This window comes from Coturnix japonica, chromosome 1 (assembly GCF_054131305.1).
Source record: "Coturnix japonica strain WE chromosome 1, WE-NBRP24, whole genome shotgun sequence".
NCBI classification, from domain to species: Eukaryota; Metazoa; Chordata; class Aves; order Galliformes; family Phasianidae; genus Coturnix; species Coturnix japonica.
In genome coordinates, this window is record NC_140663.1 from 42,680,159 (window position 1) to 42,707,612 (window position 27,454).

A 27,454-nucleotide genomic window follows, 5' to 3' on the forward strand; every position below is an offset into this window, starting at 1 on the left:
CACTGCTCGAAAGTTTTGGGTGCACACAGGCTGCAGGTCATGCTCACTTTGGAGAGCAAAGCTTTCAGAAAGCAGTGAAGAGGTATTACTGACAGCAAGTCAATGTCTGCCATGCCATTGCTAGTGCAGCTGCTGTTTTGCTCTGGTGGTAGCTGCTAAGATTAACTGGCATATCTATATATTTCTGCGCATGTATTTGTTGTGTGACAGCAGGTGGGATTAGCAGTATAATTATTCATCCAGTCCTTCCACTCTGATGTAGGTTTGCATCAGTTTGCTATCAAAATATGCCTAACCCTGTTTTTCATGCATTAGAGAGAAATGCAGAATGAAATGTGAATACAAGTAGGTAAGAGCAGCATGCTGATTAGATGCTCCAGTCCAGTGTCTGCTGACAGTTACAATACAGGACTAAAGCTCTGCCTGTCAAGCTTGCTGCAATAAAAATTACTTCCTTCTATGTTTGATACACTGCAAACTCATTCAGTCTTCAACATATTTCCTACATCTTGCCTTCTTTTTAAGATATGCACAGCATTGCCAACATATCAGATTGTGTCTGTCTGAAAGAATGATCATAAAGAAATCTCAGATGAAGCATGAGGGATAACAGCTGAAAGTACAGGCAGCAGGTAGAATCATGGGCAAATGTTATCCTCCCTGGTCCCTGAACAGCAGTGCAGGAAGGCCAGCACAGGGGCTGGTGCACTGTAAGGCAATAGCATCGCTAGAGGCATCCTGACAATGATTTCCATTCTCTTTGTGGCTCTAACAATAGCAACTAGTGATTAGGAGTATAGATTGGTAAATCACTTGAGAAACAGAAACTGCTGAGCAGACACCAGTGCATCATACATCCTTCAAGTGTGTTTATGCTTGTGGGTACACACTTTGATGACCAGCTGTGCCGCTCTGCAATGTGCATCTCCTGACATCAGTGGGTCCTGAAGAAAGAACGGTTAATGGAAATGAATCTTGCACACAACTACAAATATTCAGAACTGTATGTATGCATTTAAAAGGTATAGACTCACAGCTGGGAAATAATATCTTGATGCAACTAATAATAATAGCTATATGCATAGTAAAGATTTGAAAATGGAAATAGATGACAAGGTTAGACAAGTTATGGTTAATGTTGCAGTGGGAATTAACACATCCAATTGGACACAATGCTTTTTTTCCCACTGATTCTCTTTCCAGCTGCAATTTCCCAAACATTTGCAATTTATAGCTTTCATAGCTATTAACAGAAATGTTGCAGGAAGGTAATTTTGTACTGGATTCTTCATAGAACCACAGAATGGCCTGGGTTGAAAAGGACCACAATGATCATCCAGTTCCAACCCCCCTGCTATGTGCAGGGTCACCAACCACCAGACCAGGCTGCCCAGAGTCACATCCACCCTGGCCTTGAATGCCTGCAGGGATGGGGCATCCACAGCCTCCTTGGGCAACCTGTTTCAGTGGACAGTCTTCAGTTGTTTAAATTGGCCTTGATATGAGTGGGAAGGAGTGAATGTGATGCCAATAATTATCAAAGGGCTTGAAGAGGAAGCTGGAAAACTGGAGTGTTTTCTATACCTGGCAAATAGGTAGGCACCTGGTAGCATACAGTAGTACAGCTTTTGGAGAAGCAAGTCATGTCTCACAAATCTATCAGAATTCTTTGAAGGAGTCAAAGAGCATAAGGAGAATGGTATTTAAATCAATAGACTGTATTTGGCTTTCTAAAAGGCTTTTGGCAAGATCCTTCCTGAATTCCTTTAGAGAAGCTGAACTGTTAGTGAGTAAGAAGGAAAATTTGCTTATGAATGAACAGTTGGTTAAAGAGGTGAAGTGGAAGAACAGTAGGTTTTCACAAAGGTGAGTGCTCTGTAGAGGTCCCAGCGAACTCATAATCTCCATGGAGAGTATAAAGTGAGGCACCACATTTTGCTAATGAAAACAACAGATTTCAGACTAAACTAAAACTGTGTGCAAGACCACATTGCAGCAACGCTCTAGTAGAAAGCAGATGGGAACTGGAATTCCGCACTGACTAAAGAAAGGAGTAATTTCTCCACTGTGATGCTGGAGGGAAATCTGGATTTCCCTTTTTACAATTCCAAATCTGCAGCCACATCTCCACAATTTCAAGTTGTTGGAGATGTTTCTCTGAAAATGCCACCTGAATGCTCCATGGTGATCAGCATGGCCAAGAAAATTGGTGGGAATTATTAGGAAGGGAAACGAGCATCATTATGTCAACTTAAAAAACCATCACGTTGACCTGTCCCAGTAAGATTTGATCAGAAACAAGACACAATAAAGGATAAGAGGTACAGCCAGCTGTATAGCAAAGCCATTGTGCAGCTTGAATAGAGCAGACCACTTCAGCTTTCAAAAGGATAGTGATGGAAAAGCACAATAGAAGCATATAAAACCACAAGTGGTATGTAAAAGGTAAAGATAAACCCATTACCTGGTGCTTTTTTTGTTTGTTTGTTTGTTTTTCCTAAGAAGAATCAGGGAAACAGTGGAATTTTCAGGGGACAGGCTTAAAACTCCTGGAGGTATTTCTTCTTTCAAACATTTCAATTTAGAATAAGCTTAGGGTTGCTTTGCATTATGCTTGACTGCATGTGCTTTTATTCTGATAAATCACCTTTTAGCATGGAGCCTTATGCACGCACACCGATACTAACGCAGCATGAGAAACAGCTTTGTTCATCATATTGCTAATATACCTGTCCTGACTGAGGATTATGCCTTGTGTAAGAACGTAGTTTAATGTCTTCTTATGTAAATTTAAATACACGGAGTATTGCTGGCTGTGTTTCTGCACAGTACATACACAGTCACAGTCATCCTGACGTTAAGGCTCCTCCTGTTACCTGCCAAGAAGAGCTAATACTGAGTTTGACAGAGATGGTGATTTTGTTGTTCCTAGCATAAGATCAGGGCCCTTGATATTTTATTTGGTCAGCCTAACATTAAAGAGGCTCTTCATTCTTGATTAATTCTCCGGATCCCACAGAACAACATTATAGCATTTATTGAAATCTGAAAGCTGGTCCTGTTTTGCCAAGGGAAGAAAGTTATCACTTTTTGGGTGAGAGGACGTGGTTATAAATGAGATTTAGAAATTCACTGTATCCCTTCTTTGAATTACAGAGGAAAATATTAGCACGAGTGATTTCTTTGCTAATATGAGAACTCTCTCATTTTCAGCCTTCAGATAATACAAGACATTTTAGTTAAAAAATAACAATTGGCAAAGTCTGTGGCTAAAAGAGCCACTTCATTCCATTTATGCTTTATTTGAAGCAAAGGTGACTGTTGACACCAGGTAAAAAAGCCCTACGGAATTTAATTCAGCAGCTGAGATAAAGTTAAGAGTCAAGAGCAGAAACATACACAAAGAATATTAAATGTAAGAGGAATGTTTAAAGAACACAAAAGCACATTTGCCCAGACGTAGGAACAAAGGTAACAGAGAGGATTACAGGAATACCAGCACATCCACAACATTCTTCTAAGTGGAGCTGAGTCAGCAAAACAGGTTTAGGAACAAAGTCTGTGGATTCTGTTCCAGAGAGAGAAAATTAGTGTGGCTGTGCACGGCAGATGTTCCATTGCCATATTCTGTTAAAAGGACAGAGAATGCACAGACATTGTTGTGGATATGAAAACAGACCAACATCATTCTAGAAAAAACACACCACTATTAGTGGAATGTGTTCTTTAATCAAATAATTAGATATGACACAAAGCAACTTAAATCTTCTTAGACCCTGATTTCCAACATTCCCCCTCCCCCCTCCAAATAAAAGATCACAGAATGGTTTGGGTTGGAAGGGACATTTAAGATCATCCAACCTCCCTGCTATAGGCAGGGACACCTCCCTGTAGGCCAGGTTGCTCACAGCCCCATCCAGCCTGGCCTTGAATGCCTCCAGGGTGGGAGCACTCACATCCTCACAGGGCAACTTGTTCCAGTGTCTCACCACCACCACAGCAATGAATTTCTTCCTAATATTTGATCTGAATCTATCCTCTTCCAGTTTAAAGCCATTCACCCGCATCCTGTTGCTACATGCCCTTATAAAAATGCCCTCTCCCCCCATTTTAGCAAGGAAACAATTCAGCTGCAACACCTGTAGACATAAAGGTGATCACAGTGACAACTATTCAGCCAGACAGGCACAAGCCTTCCTAAATAAGTTACACAGAATTGGTTCTAATATTATTTTCCCTGCAGTTTCTCGTCAACAGTGATTTACAGGAAGTAACTCTGGGCACGGTTTGCATAATCGCAAAGAAAAAAAGAAACCATCTTGTCTCATCCTACCGAAATACTTTCCTGGGTCCCATTTCAAAGAGTCTTTTAAAACCTTCTCCAAGTTACAGCTTTAAAGGAATACTTTCCTGTGGTATAAGCTGAAAGTGCTTCTGATAAGCGCAGAAGGTTTTAAGAGCTTTACCATTCAGGTCACGAACTCTCAGTTCTGCCTTCAGATGAGTGGGAGTTGGAAACTTACAGGTTGCAATTTTCCTTGGGAGCCGCACGTTGCCAGCTCGCAGCACATTAGGATGATTTTGGATGCATTAAGCTAACAGCTGATTCTGCTTTATAGAATTTCTCAATGGCTGCTTGAAACTTAGCATACACTTGCGTTACTCCTGTATAGGTAATACAGTGCTGGGAATAGCATTTTATTATGTTGATAGGCAGGCTGTTGTATTGCGTTGGTTGGTTTTTGGTTGGTGAACGCTTTCTGGCACATAAATTATTGTCCGTGTAAAGGTTTTTCAGGATTTTTCTTGCTGAATTTGACCAGCGTTACCTCATTGCTACTCCAAGTTCTGCTCAGCCACATGGCTGTGTTGGTGTCCACTACGCTCACCCATTCTACGACGTGTTCTCCTGGGTGGCACTACAGGGTGACACCTCAGAAACAACTCTCCATAACACCTGTCCTTAACTGCAGTGCCTCGCTTAGAATAAAATTAACAAAATGAAAGCAGAATGAACAGATTAAGATTCCAGGGGAATGAAGAGACATCTGCTTGGCGATGTTATTTTCTCCAGCTATGACAAAAATAACACAGCCCCATTCCTCCAGTAATTTTATGTAGACTTTCTCTCTGCTTAGTCATCCCTCTTGTAAGTTTTTTTGGAGAACTGAGAGGGGTATAAGAAAGGCACAACTCCAGATCACACACTGTAGTATTAATATAAACCTTCTTGTTATATCACTATCTGTAACACGATGGAAAGCACAACAAGACAACAGAGCAGCAAGATCCCAGCCCACTATAAGTGAGTATCTGCTCAGACACAACAGCGGGCACAGAAATAAGGCAAAGAACCTGCTTACCTTCATAAGGCCCATAAGATCCGTAAGTGAGCAAGGATCTTCACATGAAATACCCGTGTCTCCACTGCCAACCCTTAAATGAGGTCTGGGAAGGGGTACAGCCAGGATCCACCCCTTCTGGTCACTGAGGTGCACTGCATGCAGCTGAGCTCCCCTGGGTTGGCCCTGCCTTCCCACCAGGTGCTCAGTCACTGCTTCAAGCTGTGACTTAGCATTCCCACTACACCATCTGGCAAAGAAGGGTAAGGGATTAAATATGGTTGTTCCCCAAATGCAGAAAAGCAATCTGTATGCTCCATTTTCTAAAATGTTCTCTGTTCTTTCCTAGCTTGAGCAAATAAATGGATGATATCAAGGTGGAGTTGTTCATCTGCAGAATCAGGAAAACTAGGGGAAATAAAACAGCAAACGTTCTATTTTAAAAGACAATCATAAAGTGCTACAGACAGAATCATGAAGGCTCTCTGAGATCATCTAGTCCAACAAGCACGATAAACATTTTACTATAGAAGGCAAGGTGGTAAATGTTCAGGCCGTTCATATGTTTCACTTAAAGAGAACAGAGTATGCCATAAGGAAGGCAGTAGAAAAAAAGACAAGCTATCTGAATTAAAAGTGAAATAAAACCCATCTTAACATCATATAGTGAAATTAATAACCTAAAGTTTATAAGAACTTCAACTATGAATACTGACATCTTGTTTAATCGGACCGTTTGTGAGTCACTAAATCAACTCTGCTAATCAAAGCAGAGTGGTCAGGAATGAAACGGAGCTACAAGTGACTTCTTGGACTGCCATCTAGTGGTAGCGAGGTGAGGACAGTCCTGTTCACCGAGTTTTAGTCGTATTTAAACGCAGGAATGAAAAAAAAATGGGAATTCTGAGAGCTGTTCAGCACCATTCTTCTTACCAGTAAAAAAGAGTGATCATGGCTTTTTGTCAAAGTTAATAACGTTCACCCATTGAAATAGCTGACAACGTGAGAGTTCTCTCCTTGAAGTGCAGCATGTTTCCCTTATTCTGGGTAAGAGCAGAGGCTATGAAGGGCATTCTGTTGCTGCTTTGAAGACTCACTCCTGCAGCCTGCTGCAGCCAGCAAAGCCATGCGACGTACTTGGAAGTTGCTTTACAGTATGCAAGAAGCTGCAAGTTGCAAAAAGTCCTTTCAAATTCTCATGTTGATGTTCCAAAAATAGCTGTTTTGTAAGATGGGCCTGGTTTTTCATATCCAAAATCCACATTAGCCAATAAGCAAACATTTCAATTAGTAGCCAGAGAGTTTAAAGATAAAATGCCCGATCCTCGCTTACACTCATTAAGATAAGTTCAAACTGCTTAAAGCTTGTAAAGGAAGCATTATTATTTAACTGAAGTGGCAACAGGTGAATAGAGACCATCACAATTAACTCATTTCAATTTCAAAGAGAAAATAATGGTAGAATCATAAGACACTTTTTGCCATAGGAATGCTGAAGTAACTGCACAACTCATATTTTCCATTAACCTTAAGACTGAAGTTTGTTCTTAAGTTGATTGAGAAACAGAGCTTTGTTCTTCCAGCAAATGTTTGCTGCTGGTAACCTTTTGCCCTGTGTTCCTGACACCACCTCCTAGTGATTAACCTGATTCTTGTACAAATTCAGAACCAGACCAATACAAGCACATTTTTTCTACAGAAAATGCATTCATTTGACTCACCCCATACCCATTCACTTTGAGCTGTTCACTTCTACAATATATCATTACATTTTGTACTTCTGGAAGCGTAGATTTGATAGAAGTTTTTATTATCACATTCCCCGTACGTTTCATAAGAATAAAGGCAACCATCACCATGGGTTGTGGTATGTTTAATCCATGGACTGGAACAGTCTCTGTCATTAAGCAGAGACAGGGACATGGACATATTGGAGAGCAGCCAGGATCCACACAACTCTTCAGCAGACCTTATAGGAGTAGTTCTGAAAGGCTGCATAACTTTGATTTAAAATTGGTGCTTGTCATTATGTTAAGAGTTACTGTGAGAGCCGGAACAACGCGTGCCAAATGTTTCAATGACGGTGCTTGAGAAAGGGCATAGGCTCCTCAATGTCAGCCAACCTGACACTGTAGTAGACACAGTATTTCTGAACAAGCCAAATGAGTGCTAAGCTAACGGGTAGACAGGTTTAAATTGCCATAGAAAATGTAAAATAAAACTTGGTATCAGCTCGCTTGCAAACCTTCTGGAGTCAGTCTTCTACATACACTGAAGATCTCTTAACTGTTCTGTTTAGTTCTGTGCAGAATAAAAGGCCGTGATTCATTCAAGAGGCTCTACTGATGAAACATGTACCATACGTAGAATTCAAGGAGGTTATGAATATTAGCAGAGCCTTGAGAACAAATTAAGCCTTTTCATTTGATCTGAGGTCTTTAATTGCTATTTTTAGGATTACCTATTAAGGATTCATTTAACTTGGTACTTTCAAACACAAATAAACCTCTCTCATTACTTTTTCAATGGCAAAACTCATGTCAGAGCGGCACAGTACCATCACTCAGCAACGTGCAGCCCACCACCAAGCACACACTTCTGAACTGTCCGCCTATTACACTCATTCTTACAAAACTGTCCTGAAAAGAAATGGATTCCGTTGTAATGAAGTGCAAGAAGATGAAAGAGAACTTCTGTATCTATGCTGGAAGAGCTGCTTTGTTTGGGTCGGGATTTTGGGTTTTCCTTTTTGCTAATAGGAGCAGGCATCAGCTTGTGCAGTAACACGGAAGAAGGGTCTGATATTGCTACTTCTGTTTAAAAACTAAACAAGTCTCAACGTATTATTCCATCATCACGCTGCTACACACCGTACACATTCCTTTCTTTAGAATAATCCTAGCTAGATCTTGGCAAGGGTAAATGGAGTTACAATTACCAACTTTAAGAGCACCGATCAGAAATCAACCAGTTGAAAACTCCTCCCCTGAATCTTACGTGATATCTGTGTAAACTGGGCTACCCGCGTCTAACACTCTGATGTCTTAAATACCCTTTAGAAATACACATATTAAGTTTCTGTATTAGAAACCATCACGCACACCTTATTTAGAATAAGATACACATTTCCATGGGTATTAAAGGGAGTTCCAGGTTTTGAGCTGCAGGCTTTAAAATAGTGCCTGAACCAGTTCCTCCGTAAAGCCCCCGATTTAAAACTACACGCTTGCAATAACTTTGTACAGCAGTGAAAATTCTGCATCCTCCAAAAAGTTTTAATGAAAAGCAGTTTAATTTAAACCAGTCTGATAGCCTGAACACACAGAGTCAAACCGTGGGGTACTAAATACCTTCTGAGATATATCTACATTTATCTGCGGTATCTACAAACAAAATATCCCTCAGATGTCCCGTGGAGCAGAAACAATTTGTGGCAGTAAATCAAAGATTCTCATTGTCAGATTCAAGGTCACCGGTTAAATTATGCAGTCATTTTCACTTCTAGCAAAAACAGCCTCTTACAGGTATGCGTTTATTTGATGTTGTTATTTCCCCAATGGTTCAGAAGCACACTGATAACCTGCTTCACAGCATTGTGCTTTTTTTTTTTTTATTCACTCGTACCAGTTTTTAGCTGAAAATTGATTAATTTGTACAAATCACCCATGGTTGAAATTGCATAATTACATCTCGTGTAATCTCACAATTTTTATAGGGTAATTAAATGCTTCTCTAAAGCTTTTTAATATATATGTGTATATATATATATTTATAATCAAAAAAGCAATATACAATTAATGAATCCTTGCAGGAATACCCCTCCCCCGCCCCCCACAAGCATTGACCTTACATATTTAAATACACTGGACCAAATCCTTGAGCATGTCTGATAAAGTTCACAGAATCAGACGCAGATGCAAAATGGCTCAAAGTTCACCTCTCACAAACTGCTGGATCCTTCTGCAGGGTTACCTCCTCGTCACAGAGAGAGAAAAGCACGTGAGTGAATGTCTAAATTAGACCAGCTGTACAGATGTTGTGGGCTATCGTGCTGGAATAAAGTCCAGTAGTGCCCTCTTACTTACATTCTCCAGCATTGAATGTGGTATTTTAGGAACATGTGTGAAAAGGGTAAATGGAACACTATAGCACCAGAGGATTATTCTTAAAATCCTCTCTGGGCAAATTACATAGAATTCAGGGCCAGTTTAGGGCTATTTTAATTCTCAGTAGCTATACTATTCTAGGGGATCTAACATATCATCATAGTGCAAATGTAACCTCCTATATAGAAACCGTCTAGTAATACTAGAACATAACCTTAACAAACAGAGGTGCAGTTTGTTAACGAGGCATGATACGCTTTACTCAGTTAAGCAACTGGGCACCTTCTTGCATTGCTGAGCTATCCAGTTTTCAAAACAAAAAACCCCAAACATTTTAAAAATGCTGTCTCCTTTGTTAATACTGAAAGTAGGCGATATGATTTTTTTTTTCTTCCTTAAATTAATAAAGTACGATATAAACTGATTTCTCCAAAGTCATTTCAGTTTAAAATGGGCTGAAAAAGGTTACAATATCTAATGACATTCTGAGAATAGTAACTATTTCAAAAACATTTCTTTTTTGTGATGAGAAAAGTTTCGCTTGTGACCAAAAAAAAACCATAAGTGCGCCTTCCAGCAACTGACAAGCAGTTCTTCAGATGCTGCAGTCACCTGAAGGTCTTGCACCAACAGAACACTGTCCTATTGATGATCAACATTCATCTTCTTTATACGATGAAGCAGGGCATCTTTTTCCATTTGGACCTCAGCAAGAGCCGCTTTAGCTTTGGCTAGTTCTTGTTTGAGACATTCATTTTCTTCAATAAGCTGAAACAGTTAGGTCAGAAAAACGTGTTATTGGTATTTCTGGACACTGACAACATCCATGACAGTATCACTAAAATGAGTTGCACTGATAGTCATACCCACTGTTTGGGGAAGGTCTGTTATGGTCAGTGACCGATTCCCATTTAATGACGGCAGAAAATGGAAAGAACTGATGTAAGACCCCCAGATTCCATGTTTCAGTTATGCCATTTCCATTCTGGAGCAGAGTAGAGGTAACACTACGTTCTGAGGTCTAGGAATGGATTCTTATCCAGTGGAGAAAGAAAGCTAAACTGGTGTGTGAACTTTGTCACCATCAAATCAAAATCCAGACATGACTGACAGCTTAGTAACAACCTGACTCAGCCATCCAGTCCTTTGCCTTTGACAGTTGTGCTGTACAGGAACCAGGAAGATGGGGAGAAGGAATTACATAGTTTGTGACTTTCCCCTTCATAAAACTCCATCTGATATAAAGGGAAATAATTGGCCTGCAGTGTACTACCACTCTGTTTAAAAAGCAGTATTAAATTTATTTTGCACACCTACATACTGTGCCATACTATATTACCTGCAATTTATACTTTCCAACACAAACAGGTTTCTAAACACAAGTAAACCCTGGCTTACTCTCGGATAACTTAACAATTGTGATGATTGTAGCAACTCTGAGGGAAGGGGGAGAAAAAAGAGAATTCTTCATACCTCATTTTTGATGAAGTCAGCTGAATCTCTGTTTGATTTAACTGGGCTAGGAATTTCACAAGTAGTCTGCGTGGCTTGGTCCTGTGTTTTATGTCCTGCAGGTCTTGTTGCTTGCTGCGGTGCACTACTTGAATTCTTCATCTTTGATCCATCATTTACTCTTTGATTGTCTGTATCACAGAAAGATGCTTGAGAGTAGTGTTCACATTTATGTCTTGTTTTTAGAAATAAAATTTAATGAGCAGCAGCAGTGAATTAAAGCCACTTCAACAAAAACACTTTTAATATCAGGCACGTCGGTATTTACCTTCCAAAATTAAATATAAAAATTGAAGTGAAACTGAAATAGAAGCCAAATACTTTTCTGGAGCAATAAAAAAAGGAAAGGAGGGGTAAGAAGTCACAACACGCATATCTTCTAGCTCAAGAAAATCATCACATTTTTATACAGAGTGCTGTCATCACTATAGAGAATGCATTCTGAGTAATTAGCTATACAACAAAGACAACAGAGCTCGCCAATTCAAAAAGAATATTTGAATAACTGTATTTCAGATCTTCATTACCAGATGCCCAGAACACGTGTTGAAAATGGGGTAGAGGAGGGCACAAGTTTAAGAACTATTAATATTGCCACTGCAGTAATGTCTGCAGGCCCAAATCAGATCTGAGGACTGCATTTAAGTTTAAAGACGCTGGAATAAACATGCAAAATCAGGATTTTAAATTAAAAAAATAATTTAAATGGCTTGTTACTAAGGAAACATCCTAACTGAAGTGCACTGTAACATCAGGTTGGATGGGGTCCTGGGCAGCCTAGTCTAGCATTAGACATAGAGGTTGGTGGCCCTGCATGTGGCAGGGGGTTTGGAGCTTGATGATCTTTGAGATCTCTTCCAACCCAAGCCATTCTGTGATCTATTCAAACATACTGCTGTACACCAAGTGTTAAACAAAGGCATTTTTCTCAATATTCCATTTTTTCCCCCATCCTTCTAAATCCTCTTTTTAAATTACTCATTCCTCCCATGTTTAATATGTAAAGACGGCCAAGATCTGCCCCTGCTTTGAGCAAGCGGTAGGACCAGAATATTATTAATGATATTTTGACCTATCTGTAAAAGACAGCAGTTATCAGTATTTAGTATTTGCCTATATATGTAAGAAAGAAAACATATTATAAAAATTTCATAGAAGGTACCAAGTTAAATCTCTGTTTGAAATGCAAGTCTCAGCACAAACCTAGTCATCCTAGCCAGGATGCTACCATAACATGCACAATTTAAAATACATACTGAACTCCTCAAATAGCACGTATTGTAAAACAGATTATCTGCTACCTGTAACTCAAGAAAAACTATAAAGCAAGCAGATAGCTATCTTGTTGAATTGTAAAGAAATGCAGCTTCCTTCAAGGAAGAAATCTCAGGCATCTGATGAAGTGATGTGCACTGATGAAAGAAGCCCTGACAGTGTGTTATGCATATTCCTCACAGACAGATTCAGCTGCAAATTGTTACCACAAACAATACTCTACTCAAAAAGGAGCATTTCTTCTGTGTGACTACACTCAGAATTCTATTGCAGCGCTACTGACATAAATAAACCACCAGTTACCTTTTCATTATTAGGTATTTTACTAAACAAATTCAAATACAGAATCAGTAGTAATTGGATTATAATATTGAGTTAACCACTGGCAGGAAGATACAAACCTCTAATGAAGAAAGAGCCATCATCATTTCTTTCTATCCAAAGTATGTCAATATGTAGCTTGATGGGTACCAGCTCACATGCCTTGAGATTTTCACGTGGACTATCATCCTGAAAAATACAAGAATCCAAAAATGAGTTTACTGGGAAATCAAAATTGCTAAGATGTTAAATAAAACATAAGTTTCTTTAATGACACTTGAAAGGGACAGAATTTTCTAATGGGATCTCCACTGTACTTCTGCTTTTTAATTAATTTATTTATTTTCCCATGGATCATATTAAAGGTTTAAATTTATCTCTCAAGTAAGTCTGCTGAACTCAATATACACACAGTTTAGTTAAAATACTTCAAAGTATTTTCACAGACATTTCAGTAAGATTTAATCCCAACTGAAGACACTTCTTAGCTCAGGAGCTCTCGAAGTCAGAGATAAGAAGCCCACACTAAACAGTATCTGATTTTCCCCTGACCTATTTGAAGATTCAATGGCACAGCTACCACCCTTGACAGAACTTCATCATCTTAGAATTTAGTCTGGTATGGCGCCAGCTGCAATTCAGTTCATTATTGTACTCAACAGAAGGAAAACGTCACTAATTACTTCCTCTGGGGTTCCCCCAGGAAATCTTTATAGTTCTCTGTCCCTGCCAAGAAGGTTAATGCAGAAAAATCACACATATTATCATTAAGCACACAGCAAGAAACTGGATGAGGTGTAACTGTCAAAGTTCCTTGAACATTGCTGAGATCGCAGCAGAAAGTACCAAAACAGATCAGGAGTTTAAGGAAGGGTTTTTTCAATCTTATTGCCCATTTATTGGTGCACATTCCTAATCTCAAACAGCCATTCTCTCAGGAACCACTTGCCTAAGTCTGCTTTTTTGCCAATAAGGCAGCACAACCCTCATTTTCATCTTTAGGTGACTGTGTGTTAAAAACTTCCTTTCTCTACTTCAGTATTCACATTTGTGATGCACTGGAATCTGGGGAACAGATCCATTCTTAACAAATGTCCTTGTACTACTTCTGTTGTAGAAATAGCCCTGAAGGAGTGCCTACGGATCCTCAGGGGATGAAGAAGCTGCACAAAGGAGGGAGGGAACACTGATGCAGTCTGATATTCAAGTCTGAGCAGAACACTGTACAAACAACAGCTGATGGTCTAGTCAAGAATGATTTTAACAGAATCAAGGCCTTAGCCTCAGATGCAGAATGTGAGCTGCTATTCCAGTTCACACTGTGTTCATCATTTACACGAGTGATTATTAATTTCTAAAGTAATGTTACAAGGATTTTTTATTATTACTGTTTCTAACTGTCCTCATTTCTGTATCCAATGGTTCTGCAGCACAGAACTCACCACTTCCTTTAGATGTCTGAAAGAATGTCTTCGAGGAGACCTGAGTAGCACTGTCCTCTTAGCCTTGCTATTTAAAGCTGCGGTGGTGAGAAGAGCTGCATTTAGTAACTGTTTCTAGGTAGGGCAGAACCTGAAAATCTGAGTTTGGAGAAACAGCACTCAAGAGGTCTGAACTGGAATTCTTGTTATCTTTTTCCTTCTATTAAACAGAACTGTCATTATGAAAACTGTCCTTTAAAGGAGAAGTTAACCTCAAAAAACTGTTTTGTAATGAAAATACCAGCACTTTGCTAATCAAAAAAGCCTAGTTTAAAGACAAAAAATGAAAACCAAACCCACACTTTCTTTAGAAATATTGAATATTTTACCCGTAATACTCCTAAACCGTGTCACTCTACAAAAGTGACAAGGAGACGATGTTTAAAAAAATAACAAATAGTAATTTATGTAAATAGCTTGGTCATGCAGAGAATTCCTCTCCGGGCATACCAGAGTTAACCCCATCTATGGATTTTTACACTGTTTTAGTATTATCTAAAGACATTACAAAACATGATAGCAGTAACTTTGAAGTTAACTGTATCCAGATTACCAAGTTATTATCAAAGAAATGAAAACACAATTTCTTTACAGCAGTTAAATAGCTCTTTGATAACATACTTTTAAATTAATCATCACATTAGAAACTTTTATCTTCATAGGCATCACTTCTGCAACAGCTTCATCTTCTAGAAAATGCTGAATGTTTGTGAGGGAAGACGTTAGAAATTCAGCACTGAAGTTTTCAACGTGACACTGAAGAAAACCATTCTTTACAGCCAGCAGAGAATGTATGACGGCACTAGGCCCACTTTCCCACCTCAGACTAATCTCAGGTGATGGTTTAACTGGCCCAGCCACGGCTTTAAAATCAGAACCTGTTGCAAAAGGAAAATAAATGTGCATTAAAATTTTGCAATGTACAAAAAGCAATTATGGTTCAATTATTTCCACCTCCATTCTCCAAATAGTTTTCCAAAAGTACTTTGGAAGTATTATTCAGGATACTGCAGCATTGCACATACATACTAAGGTCAGACTGACTTTGTAACTACAGCACCTACAAGTACAAAATGTTCAGTAACAAGTATTTGTACTTCTCTGTGACAAAAGAGACAACATAGGAGTATTGTTATACACAAAAGATTTGTATTTTCTCAGTGCCTTGACAATCAAAAAGCAACTATTTTCACATTTTTTCAACCAACTCCTTCAATTTTAATTCAGAAACACTTGCAGGTCAGTTCACACTCTCAGGAAAGCAGGTATTCTCTTGGAAAGGCAGAATCTCCTGACACAGCAAGTTACTTGCTAACACACAGGAACATAAACAGCAATTAAGATAGAGAACGTGACCATATGTTCTTCTATTATTTGTAGCAGTAGATTTGAACTTCAAAAGAACTGACATCCCTTGTTAGATTCAGACTTTTTAACCGGCAAGGGCAATTGCAACATTCAACTGAACAGTTCTAGAAATTAAATAAAAGATTTAAGTTAATGAGATACGGAGAAAATAACTCCAATAACCATTTGTACTTCAGAAAAAGAGGGTTCACCAGCAGAAATAAGTACCCCAAGGGATTTTTTTTTTGAAGTCACATCCATCACTGCAATGGCTGACCTACTGAAATATTCTATATAACAAAAAGCAATTATGTTATGAAGCAAGCAGTGAAATTAGGAAGATAATTGAAAACAAAGTAACTCAAGTAAAACATCTGAATTTTATCTCTTTATATCAGTAGGGCATCCACCTGTTAAACAGATCTGAAGACAGAATTAAAATGAGTTTTTTCATAGAGATGCTTTCTCATTTAACCTCTGGTTAATTCAGCCAAATTTAATGCATAGAAGCTCAGAAAGTGGAAAAAAGAAGTAACTAAGATTAAACATAGAGTAAAACTTCCTTTCTATTTATGTTCTTCTTGTAGAATCATAGAATCACAAGGTCGGAAAGGACTTACAAGATCATCTAGTCCAACCATCCTCCCATTACCATTGCTACCACAATCCACTAAACCATATCTCATAGCTTCTCATCCAGATGCCTCTTGAACTCTGCCAGGGATGGCAACTCCACCACCTCCCTGGGCAGCCATTCCAGTGCCTGACCACACTCTGAGAGAAAAGGTTTTTCCTTAGGTCTAATCTAAACCTCCTCTGGTACAGCTTGTTTGTTGCCTGGGAGAAAAGGCCAAAACCCTCCTCATCACAACTTCCTCGTCACAAACATGTTGTATTTGTTACCCTTTACCTCTCTGTTTCAGAGATAACCTACTCTGAATTATCTGGCAAGCATTACAAAAACAATCAAAGAAACTAGAATGCTGGTGAGTTGCACATTAGCTATATTGCTTCTTGGCTCACAGATTCCTACACAGTTTAAAGTACTGCACACTCTGCTGTTAGCAGTACATGTAATATCTAACTTGGGGAGAAAAACCAAAGAAAAACATATGTGTTCAGTAATGTTTATCCTGCACACCTCCAAATGGAAAAGAAAAAAGATGCTTCACAGAATTAGTATTGCTTCCTTCTGAAATTATGCACCCAGTTCACAAGGCACTTGGTTAAAATTCCAAGATGTCTCTGCTGATCACATTACATTCAGGAGACATAAGCTTTGTGATACATCACATCTCTACAGACATACTTAGGCTGCCTGTCAAAGAAAAGATGTTTGCATTACGTGAACATATTTTTAAAAGGCACAGTTGGTACACTGTTAATTGCTCCTGCAATGTTATAGTAACCACTCACAATATCAGTGTATAAAGATTCAAGTTTTTGATACTCTAAACCAGAAGCAGCACAGACCAAAACTGTAGAAAACCAGGCAATTATTTCATAAGTCACACTGGCACTCTGCTAGGTCAAATTATAGGCTTGAGTGGTGGGTCCAGGAGAACCTCATGAGGTTCAATAAAACCAAGCGAACAGTCTGTACTCTACAGTGTTTCTCTTCCTCTCAGGAATATTTAAGGACTTTAATACCTAAATCCCTTCTGTCTGGATTAGAGCTACAAAAAGTTGTAGCACGTTGTGGTCACTTCTTTGTTGTTGTTGTTCTTCTATTTGCTCCCCCTTGCTTTCATAAGGACATGACAGAAAACCAAACCTGTCTGCTAATGCATGAACCAACAGTCAGATATAAATCCTCCCCTGCTGGACCTCCCTCTTGTCTTTAGATGCAAGAACACAACTGCAACATCATACAACAGATGCTCTGGCAGCAGCTGCTGGCAAACACTCAGGTTACCAGTAAATTTTTTGTTTTGTTTTATATTACCTAGGACATCAAGGACTGCATCACCAAGCTTCCTGAAGAAAATCTACACTGCTGAAAGGCTGGAAATAAATGGCAGTCAAGCACTGCTCTAACTTTTTTCCATGAAAGGAGCTGAACCAGAAACAAGAGGCAGGTGCACTGGGGATCCACCCCAAAAACCTTACAGTGCAGATCTGGCATCCAGCAATCTGTGTAGAGGCTGGCAAAGGGGAGGAAAACAAACTGTGACAAAGTGGCATGCCAATAGAGGAAGCCAAGAAAAAAACCTCACAGTATGAACTAGGTTTTCTGGCAGAGAATGTACACCCAAGAACAGCTCTGACTTAATACAGTGATTGATCTAGTTGTGCCAATACATGGCATGAAACTACATTCGCATCAAGATTTAGGGAAAGAAAAGAAAGAAAGGAATAAAAGGCCATTATGGTGGCTCATCTTTCCTGGTAAAGAGTCAGTTTTCACTTTTCTTAAAGCATAAATTATAAATTAGCTTAATCCGTGGGCTTTAATTTAACACACAGAAAGCATTCAGTAACAGTCTTTTAAGACAAAGTACAATTAAGCAAAGTATCATTTGAGCAGTAACGGAACTCCATCTTGATAAAACCATAACAAAATATAATGCAACTCAAATGAGCTTGAAAAAAAAGCACATTAATCATGAGAATTCAATGCAATACATGTTTTGGTTTTTTAATTGAGATCTCACTGTTAGTTCTTACCCACGGTCCTGTTGCAAAGATAGTGTCGAACACTGATGTTTCCAAGCTGATTTGGTATCACTTGGTTGACCTGAAGGCATATTTCTGTGTCTTCCCCTCTGATGTCAATTTCACCATTAACACCAAATATTTGGAAAACCACAACAGACATCTGTCAACAAAAATAAGATAAAAAACAAAGATTCAGATCAAATTTATATTGTTTATGTCTGTGAAGTTGCCTAAACTTTCTCCCCTCTCTGAAAAAGAAAAGAATCTTTATATCCATAAGTCTTGCTCACAGAAGGTTTTTTCATTTCTTCTTCTCTTTTTGCACCCATTGGATTGACAATGGGTTAGTTCAAATGTCTGTTCAGACAAGAATCTTGTATTCATAACCCAACATAACAATTCAGAACTGGCCAAAAAAGTCCTGAGTCAGACTCTCCCCACTCTTGATATGTGACCTGTTTTCTAACGATGTACTGAACTTCCTGCATATCATAAGCACAACAAAACATTTTCAGTGCTGAATCAGACCAAGATAAAGAACCAAGGCAGAAACAAAACTTCAGCAGTCTGCACAGTAGTCAGCTCTTTTTCCTCTATCTGCAGTGTCTTTCTTAAAAAGTAGAAGCCAGTTTAAAAGTCAGCTTTGGTATTGGAATATATACATCCATCATCATTACTACAAATTTGGGCTCCATTTTCTTTTCTTTTTCCATGGTATATTCTGCAAGTAGAACAAACATTCCAGCATATATTTGCATAACAAGCTGCATGAACTTTGTACTCTCCATGCTACTCATATGCACAAGTGGCTGAGAGCTTATTTGGAAGGAACCAATTGTTCAAATGAGCCATTTTTTATTTATTTTTTTTCATTTGTTTTTATTTTTAAATCAAAATGAAATTCACTCCATTTCATTTGACCCATACATCCCTGGGTTTCTGGTTCATGACCTTAGCTGATACAAGAATATAACTGAAGAAGTACTGATTAGTGTAAAGACCAAGAAGGAATAAGTAGACAAGCAAATGAAAAAATGTGGTGCTTACATGGTGTCTCAGGTAGAGGATATTTCCCTAGATCCCCTGTTCTTACAGTCCTCACTAAATTCTGGACATAATTCTGGACAAAAATCATCTTTCATCTGAGCCAGTAGGACCACTGGCAAGCCCCTATTTGTAAATACTACAGAATGCTACATTCGCTGAGGAAACACCTCCACCTAAGAGATGTTTGAGTTATAATGGTTAATCTATACTCTGTGAAAAAACTTTTTACCATATTCAATACTTATGAGCATATTACAAAATACTGCTATGTACAAAAACGGAAAGATTTTCTGGCATTTTAAATTAAAATGGCTACTATAATTTATTAGTGACAGTTACAGAGGAGATAACATGGATAGAGAATTGTCAGCATAACTTGGATTATTCATTTGTACTTAACTGCTCCAGATCTACAGGCCTACATTGCACTAACAAAACCTCCCCAAAGTACTTGAAAATCCCCTCAGAAAGTATTCATTTCTGCTTTATTTTCTTCTTTAATTTACTGAACCATGTATTCCAATGGAATTCAAGAGCATTACCATTTCTTCATTAGTCTCGTGGGCATTCTCTGAAGCAGCACTCATGGCATCTGGAGATGACCCATCACAATTTTCAATCACTGTGCCTCCTTCATGGGCATTTTCTGATGGGCTTTGATAGTTCGTGGCTGTAATACCTTCCACACACACACATCAGAAAAAATGCAAAGTTAGCACAGCATAGCCTGAATCAGCATTGCATTAAGAATAAAGTCAGTGTCTGATACCAAATGGATACACAAACTCATTTTTTAAAACTGAGCTGAATAGCTTATTAAACAAATACCTATGACTGAGCTGCCAGATCTATTACTCACACAAAAGAGGAATGCAATTAAGGCAGGGTGGCGACAGAAATGAAATGGTGCGCTACATGGATTGCCGGAATATTTGTGAAGGGCCTTTCTTAGTTTTCTAAATCAAATATCAATCTAATTCAGCAGAAAAAAAGTTAAGGACTACAAGGTGTGTAACTAGAATACCACACAGCACCTTAAAAGCAAATGCAGTTTTATGTTCAAAGTGAGATATGTATATATTTTTTAATTAGAGTGATCACTGAGGTTATTGTTTCCTTGACAACTAGGAAGAATGCAGACTTAACGTGCAGTTTAAATAGTGTTTAAGTTAAAAAGACATATGAAGGTTATTAAAAATTGAAGATTTATTTTATAGCATACTCCTACATATGCAGGAATACTCCTACAATCCAAAGCATATAGTAGGTTTGCAAGTCAAAAGTTATTATTCTTTCTTTTTGTCCTAGAACAATAAATCTATAGAAAAAATTACTGTCATTCTAATTCAAAAGTAGAACTCATTAGAAAACAGGTACCGATAATGCCTACTTATATTCCCTGACATTAAAAAATTACTTCATCAGTTACATCATTAGTTGCACAAGTTCACAATGCTGCAGACTATTTAGAGACAACTGCTATACTGCTATACTGATAAATTCCTTTTTTCACACAGTTCCAAACCAAAGGCTCACAGTTTGCTCAAATGCTGCGAGCAAAACCAATTTTGCTCACAGATGAGCAAAATTTACACAAGTATTTGCTGTTACACAGTCAGCAGGTATGAGCTGCTTTATAAGGAATGAGCTGCAAGTAGACTACCAAATTATCTGCCAGGTTGCATGACAAGTATTAGTGAAAATCTTTTCTCTCTTTTTTTTTTTTTATTCCTCCCTTCATTTACTCTTAAAGCTCCTTTACCACTTCAAGTGTATTTCAGGGCACAAGTCTGTTAAAAACTTACAGCTGAAGCAAGTGCTTAAAGCAAAGCAGGAAATAGTTTGCTTAATTCAGGGTTCCAACACAGCACTGCAATGCATTAGAGGCGAAAATTACATAGTGCTTAATTTAAGTTGCACTATCTAAGCTATAGCACATGCAATTTCCCTTAAGATGAATTGTTGCGAAAATGCTTGGTATTACTCACTAGTGGAGCTACCAGAAATAGTGCTGTAACATATTTAGGATTTGCCGCACCACAGTCCATCTGAGAATTATTTTAGTAACGAACAACATTTTCATGCACTGCTTAAAAACATTTTGTTAAGTGTATTTACCTTTTTCTAGAAAGCTTTGGCTATCACTTCCATCACTCTCTATTAAATGCTCCTCTAGCATCATACTATCAATAGAGATGGTATCCAGAGAGACCTGTGACGGACTTCTTTTCATATTCTTGTAGGAAACAGAGAATGCAGGAAGGCTGGATGGGCAGCGGTCCTTAGGCTTTGCACTTTGAAACATAAAGACATAAGGAATTACTTTTTCACCTTAAGGGAATTTCCTAGAATTCACTTTAGAAAAATCATCTAATCCAGGCAAGATAGAAAATTAAACATTATTTTACAATTCTTTAGCATGGAACAGACAAGCAAAGAAACAACATGCATTCCTGTATGCATGTCAATATTTTCCTCAAGATATATTTTGTAACATTTGAATTGAAAGTTAAATAAGTTCTTTAAACCAATAAATTTTATTTTCACTTTTATCTTTTACTGAATGCTACCACGTATCTTCGGAATTTATATTCTTAGAAAATTTTCATCTACTAGATGGTAGATAGGTCCACTTTCATTGATCATTATCAGAAAGAAATGGATAAGAGTGAGAAATATTTCTGAAACAGCAGTAAAACTGATTTAGTATTAGATCTTCTATACCTTGATGAAGACTGGGATGCAAACATTCTAACTGAAGTCAGCTTTTCTTTGTTGATTTCAAGCTCTTCGGATTCTAAGGCAGTTTCTGTTTCCAAGTCAGTGACTTGGTTAAGACAGGCTTCAGTTGTACCTTCCAGTTCGTTTAACTTATTTGAGAACATAATTTTGTCATCCTCTTTATCAATGAAAAATTCTGTAGAGTCTTCTCTCTTACTTGAAATGGACAGTGAATCCCTACGATGCAAGCCACTTCTGTCACTTAGAGGCCCATAGACCTCCTCTGAATCGCTTCTACTAAAAAGCCCACTGCTTCCTCCTTCACTGGTATCTCCCAAACCTTTATCTGATGCATCATCTGAAAATGACGTTCCTTTCTGAAAATCCACAGTACTGTCTGATTTAAACAAAAGAGGATCCATTAAAACGCCTTTAACTTCAGCATTCACAGACTTACAGTCAGATACACAGTCACTATTATTAATACCAGCTTGTTCCATCTTATTATTGACTAATTTGTCTTCTGAAGTAAGAGCTTCCCCGTCTCCCAAAGGAGAGAGCTCTGATGCAATGGGACTTCCTTCTTCCACAACTGGAGACTTACACGGGTTTCCCTGAGTCACTGGGTGGAGTAGTAAGGCTAATTCTGCACTTTTCAATAGGAACCCAATGCAGATATCTGTTTGCTTTGCAGGTTTTCCTGTCACTGCTTCTACATCATTCCTTAAGTTTTCCAGGAGCAATACAAGAGATTCATGGAGAAACAGCAAGAAAAGATACTGGTAATGATTGATCTGCACGCTTACATGTTTTTGAACATGGACAAGAACATGTACATCTGCATCAGAGGAAGAGCTTTCGGAGAGCAGTCCTGAAGTGTCTGAGAAATGAGACATCTGAATGCCATTGGCCAAGGGCTCTGTCTCAGTGCTGTAATATTCTTTCAGAAGTTTTTTGCGTTGCAGTCTATTAGCAAGATCACTAGATTCACTTTTTGGAATGTTAAAAGTTTGCTGATTGTGTGATAAAAGCTCTTTTTGTGACTTTGCAAACCGTAGTGGCTGGCAAATCCAAAGTGAAAGAGGGAATGAGTCCACAAAGCTTACTGGTCGCCCCTTCCCACTTTTTGTTCCTTCATAATCTATCCAAAACTGAGAAAAATGCAAAGCCCAAACATCAGTAGCTGCAGATGTCTTTAACGCATACTTATTCAGTCTGGGGATGATATAGCCTTTGTAAACATCATGCATTTTAGTATCTTGTTCATGAGCATGTCTCTGGAAGATTGGATGCAGGAGATTAAAATTCTTCTGGGACTTAGGAAACGTTGTGAAAGTTCTGCTAAAAAATTCACAGTCTTTGAAGTTCTGAAACAAAGCTTCTAGATCAGAGTGCCGGCAGTTTGGCGAGTATCTTGTATTTGTTGCAATCATCTCTGAACTTTGAATGGAAAGTGCACGAGGTTGATCTTTGTGAATTTCAAGTTTATTTTCAGCTGGGATTATGAACTACAAGAGAGAAATAGATTTCATCTAGTTATAAAGATGTAAATTAACTATACAATTAGAAAATTAATAATAGCAGCCACCACAAGAACTATAACATAGGAATATAATCATAATTATATGAGAACGCAAGTACACTAACAAAGGAACAAGGTCTCATGTTGTTCCTGATGGGGGAGGAGTGAAAAGGGCCTAGTGCCTCATTGCACACAAAAGGCCCTCAATCCATAACACAAGGATAAAAGTCAGGCGTGGAAATTATCATTTATATTTCTTCTACTTTTTAAAAAGTATAATGTGGTATCTAAAACTCAATGCTTTTACACAAACATACTGGACTCAAGTTTTTCTTCTCCAAAGGACTTAGATTTAGGACAGCTACGTTAGGCTAAATTTTCTCATTTCTTAGTTCAAATGAGAAATGGGTTGGTAGAAAATTCCTCCAAGTGTTCAAAGTATTTAAAACTTTGAACTCAAAATTTTAGTTCTGTTGTTTTAAATCTGCTTTGTCAGATAGGGATTTTCCATGCACTGAATACACTTTCATTTGCATTGTAAAGTTAAAAACAACTATGCTAACACAGGTCATACTCTTAACATTGTAGAATACAAAAGAGATGGCGTGTGACAATTATCTGAAAAATGTATTTTTTTGTTAAGAAAATAAATAAATCAAAGTCCACTCCAACTTCTAAAAATACTCAAAATATGAGAGTATTCTAGACACACTTTTAACCTGAATACCTTTAGTTTGAGTTTTAATGGAAATGAGTATTTAATGCCTGTTCCTGTATCTGATATTTCACTCTGCCCACACCAGCCTTGCTAGTATCAGTGATAACACCTTGTGTTATAACATCTTCATATTCCGTCTAGAAAGATCAGAGAAAAAAATGCATCCTAAAGACGCATAAAAGATGGAAGTGACTAAGCCTTCTAAATAAAAAGACTCAGAACAAAATAACCAAATATATAGGTAACTAGTAATGAAGTATTATCTGCAAATATTGCACACATCAGTAATAAAGATTCATAACTCATTAGAAAGAAAAAAATAATGCAATTAATATATAATTAAATAAATAGTATGAATCAGAGTTTGAGGAATTTATGGGTACTTCAGTTCTACCTTCTCTTAGTTTAGTGGGCTTTACATACAGTCATTAAATATTTTATCAATCTGTATTTGTAGATGACTGGTTGTTAGCCCTCAATAATCTTTTCATTCAGCACCACTTCATCACACCCTTTTAGAGATCTATTTAAACATACACTTAGAGCCTTAGGAAGGCAACAATCTTTCCATAAGCTGCTAGAATTTTAGAACCCTTGAAATCTCTCCTGTGGACATTATTGAAAAGATGTTTTTTTCACCCCTGAACCTTGGAAGCAGATACCTAGTGCAAATCAAGCAAGGAAAAAAAAAAAAAAAAAAAAAAAAAAAAGACACAAAAAACTGATGGCTTGACAAACCTTCGCTTTCAAAGAAGATGACAAGGAAGACAAAAAGCTGATGTACAGCTATAAAATCTAATGCCATTCTTCTGGAATAAACATGCAGAGAACAGACTTCTGTACCTGAACTACAGCAAAAGGCCACTGTGAAACAGAAAATGGTAAAAGTGGGTTTTGGAGAAGGACAAACGCTTTCAGATGGAGTAGTTTCTTTACCCTAGACATTCTCTAATAAGACAAAAGAGCTCTGATATACTACAACCAGAGGAACAAGGAATGTCCCTTGCAAACATGAGGTTTTTGCTATTTTAATGTAGTTATTTTAATATTAGTCATCAAGTTGTTTTTTTTTTTCTTTTGCAGTGTAAGCTTTACTGAACACAATGAAATAAGTATAATGAAATATTTTTTGTTAATAGTCTCAATTTGGATCTTCAACTAAAAGGGAACAAAAAATAAAATAAAATAAATCCACAGGACATAGATGAATTAGTACCAAGAAAGAAGCATGCCTTCAAATCATATACACATAGTTTTCCTAGAGCAATGCAGTTTGCTGCATGGGTTGTTTGTTCATTTATTCCTTAAGCTCCATGGCTAATAACTTTTCAGAGTAAAAGTATTTTCTTCCAAAGAACCTCAAAATCCCTCAGCAACAGCATTATACCTTTAACATTAGTCCATCAACTCTGACATCAACATGTTCATCCGATTTTGAATTGTCATTTAACTTGTACATGGCCATGAACTGAATGAGACTCTGTTTCAAATCCAATACAAACTGGTTTAGCCAAAGAATACTTCTCTCATCCAGGGTGAACTGTAAAGCATTCAGCTGGCCATACAAATTTGGGCAAGGAACTAAAAGAGAAGAATAAACAAAATCATTAGAACACACAAAACATTAAGAGGTTTTGTGAGTTTCGTTTGTTGTTTTCTTTAAACTAAACACAGAGTCCTATTTTCATTTGTATTTTACATCAGAGTAACAGAAACCCACGCTTTTGGATAGGGGGTGCTTAAAGTGATATTCCTTTCCCTCACCCGAAGCAACAAATTGAATTTTTGACTTTAAATTACTAAGCTACAATGAAATCAGATGAGAGGAGGAAGATGTCCTGATTAACAAAGAAGGGCAGGACCAAGGAGATTTGCTGCCCTCATGTTCCATCCCCAAGAAAACCACTGACATTTCTGTAATATGGAACAGGGACAGCCCGTAACACTCCCTAAATGAAATCAGCTCCTGCAAATCTTTCTTTGCATCTTAGATATAACTACGGTAGTTTGAGCTTTTATATAGCCAGGCAGTGTAACTACAGAAACAGTGTATGATGAAGAATGAGTAATGTCTCAGTAAAAACATTACATGTGTTTTCAGACTTAGTAAACAATGTCTGCAAAAGCCAGTATTTATAGGGATTTTTGAGGAGTAGAAATGAAGCAGTGTTGTGTTCTATTCATTTAAAAAAAAACCAAAACATTAACTATTTTTGATCGTCAACCTGGAATCAATATTAAGCTTCATAAAGGTGAAAATTACATACAAGATTTATATATTGATACAGAAAAATATGTATCTTACTAGGAAAGTCCTTTCCATCTGGATAGTAATATTCAGTGAATTCAATATGAATAGCTGGCATTTCTGGTGGGAGATAAAGTGACTTCTTATTGCAAGAGACCAAAGTTTTAGGGGAAGAACGACACTGATCCGCCGTTGAGACCTGCAGAAGATTAACTTCATTAATACATTACATTTCATATTAATTAAGCAGATGTGGCTGCAAAGCTTTCCCCCTAGCGGGTAACATTCTACTGCTCTCATATGTAGACCTGCAGCTCCATGAAGCCAAAACAAGAAATATTTGCCTTGTAATAGAAAGAGTCTGCATACAAGAACTGCACAAGAAAACTATGTAGCATTAATGGTGCCTGATCTCTCATTCTTGTGAAGCAGGTCACTTTCAAAGGCATTCAGTAGAAGCCTAGAGTAAACTGGGTTTATTGGAAATGCTACAGTTTCTATATAAGCAATTAGGTTAGAACATGGCATATTTGTATACCAGCTCTCCAAAAGCATACCATATCTAGATGACATAGGATAAGTTAGATAAATTTGTTAACCAAAAGTGTTATAATGTCCTTGCACTTCTAAAAGGACAAATTCCAGCATGTGGGCCAACTGTGGACTGCATACTGCTAAGCAAGCTGTTCAGCATGTTCCTAGCAGGGATGCATAAGTTCAGCTGTGTCCAGAGGTCTACTCTACAGGAGAATCAAAACATCCCAGAACAAAAACCTACCATTTCTATTTTCTTCCCATCAAGGAAGAATCAAGGAAGAGGTCACACTGTGATACATATTTGACTCAAAATTTCATTAAACACACCACAGTTAAAAACATACACTTCCAAAACAGAGCACTTTCATCCAACACTTTGCAGGTCTCGCTGCTAATCTAAAGTTAGACAAGTTTTTAGTATTGAATGTATGATGATCTATTTGTATTATTTTCACTGGAAATAATAAATAGATAACCTTTATAAGCCTGCTTCACTCCACATAGCTGTTTTCAAATTGCAAATATCTCTGTATTAATACAGATTTAAAGTAATGGCACAGATAGGTCTATCCAGGAAAACAGCTTTTTGTAAATTGTATAGAATAAATGACATTTAAAA

The 27,454-nt window shown here is 37.8% G+C and overlaps 1 protein-coding gene across 5 annotated transcripts in view; it reads right to left on the bottom strand.

Annotated features, from left to right (window-relative positions):
* Positions 1-8,596: 8,596 nt before the first annotated feature.
* The window catches only part of BLTP3B (bridge-like lipid transfer protein family member 3B), a 48,354-nt gene continuing 29,496 nt past the window's right edge, over positions 8,597-27,454 (bottom strand). For 4 of the 5 annotated variants that reach the window (XM_015859005.3, XM_085515392.1, XM_015859014.3 and 1 more), the window contains 10 exons: positions 26,356-26,497; positions 25,438-25,631; positions 21,814-23,318; positions 21,208-21,383; positions 19,632-19,768; positions 18,052-18,202; positions 14,659-14,915; positions 12,637-12,745; positions 10,922-11,091; positions 8,597-10,216 (listed from right to left, as the gene is read on the bottom strand). In XM_015859005.3, coding sequence (XP_015714491.2) covers positions 10,091-10,216; positions 10,922-11,091; positions 12,637-12,745; positions 14,659-14,915; positions 18,052-18,202; positions 19,632-19,768; positions 21,208-21,383; positions 21,814-23,318; positions 25,438-25,631; positions 26,356-26,497 — 2,967 coding nt within the window. In that variant the 3' untranslated portion in view covers positions 8,597-10,090. Of the gene's footprint in view, positions 10,217-10,921; positions 11,092-12,636; positions 12,746-14,658; positions 14,916-18,051; positions 18,203-19,631; positions 19,769-21,207; positions 21,384-21,813; positions 23,319-24,788; positions 24,917-25,437; positions 25,632-26,355; positions 26,498-27,454 lie in introns of those variants that run through there. The other variant, XM_085515400.1, reaches the window with a different exon arrangement.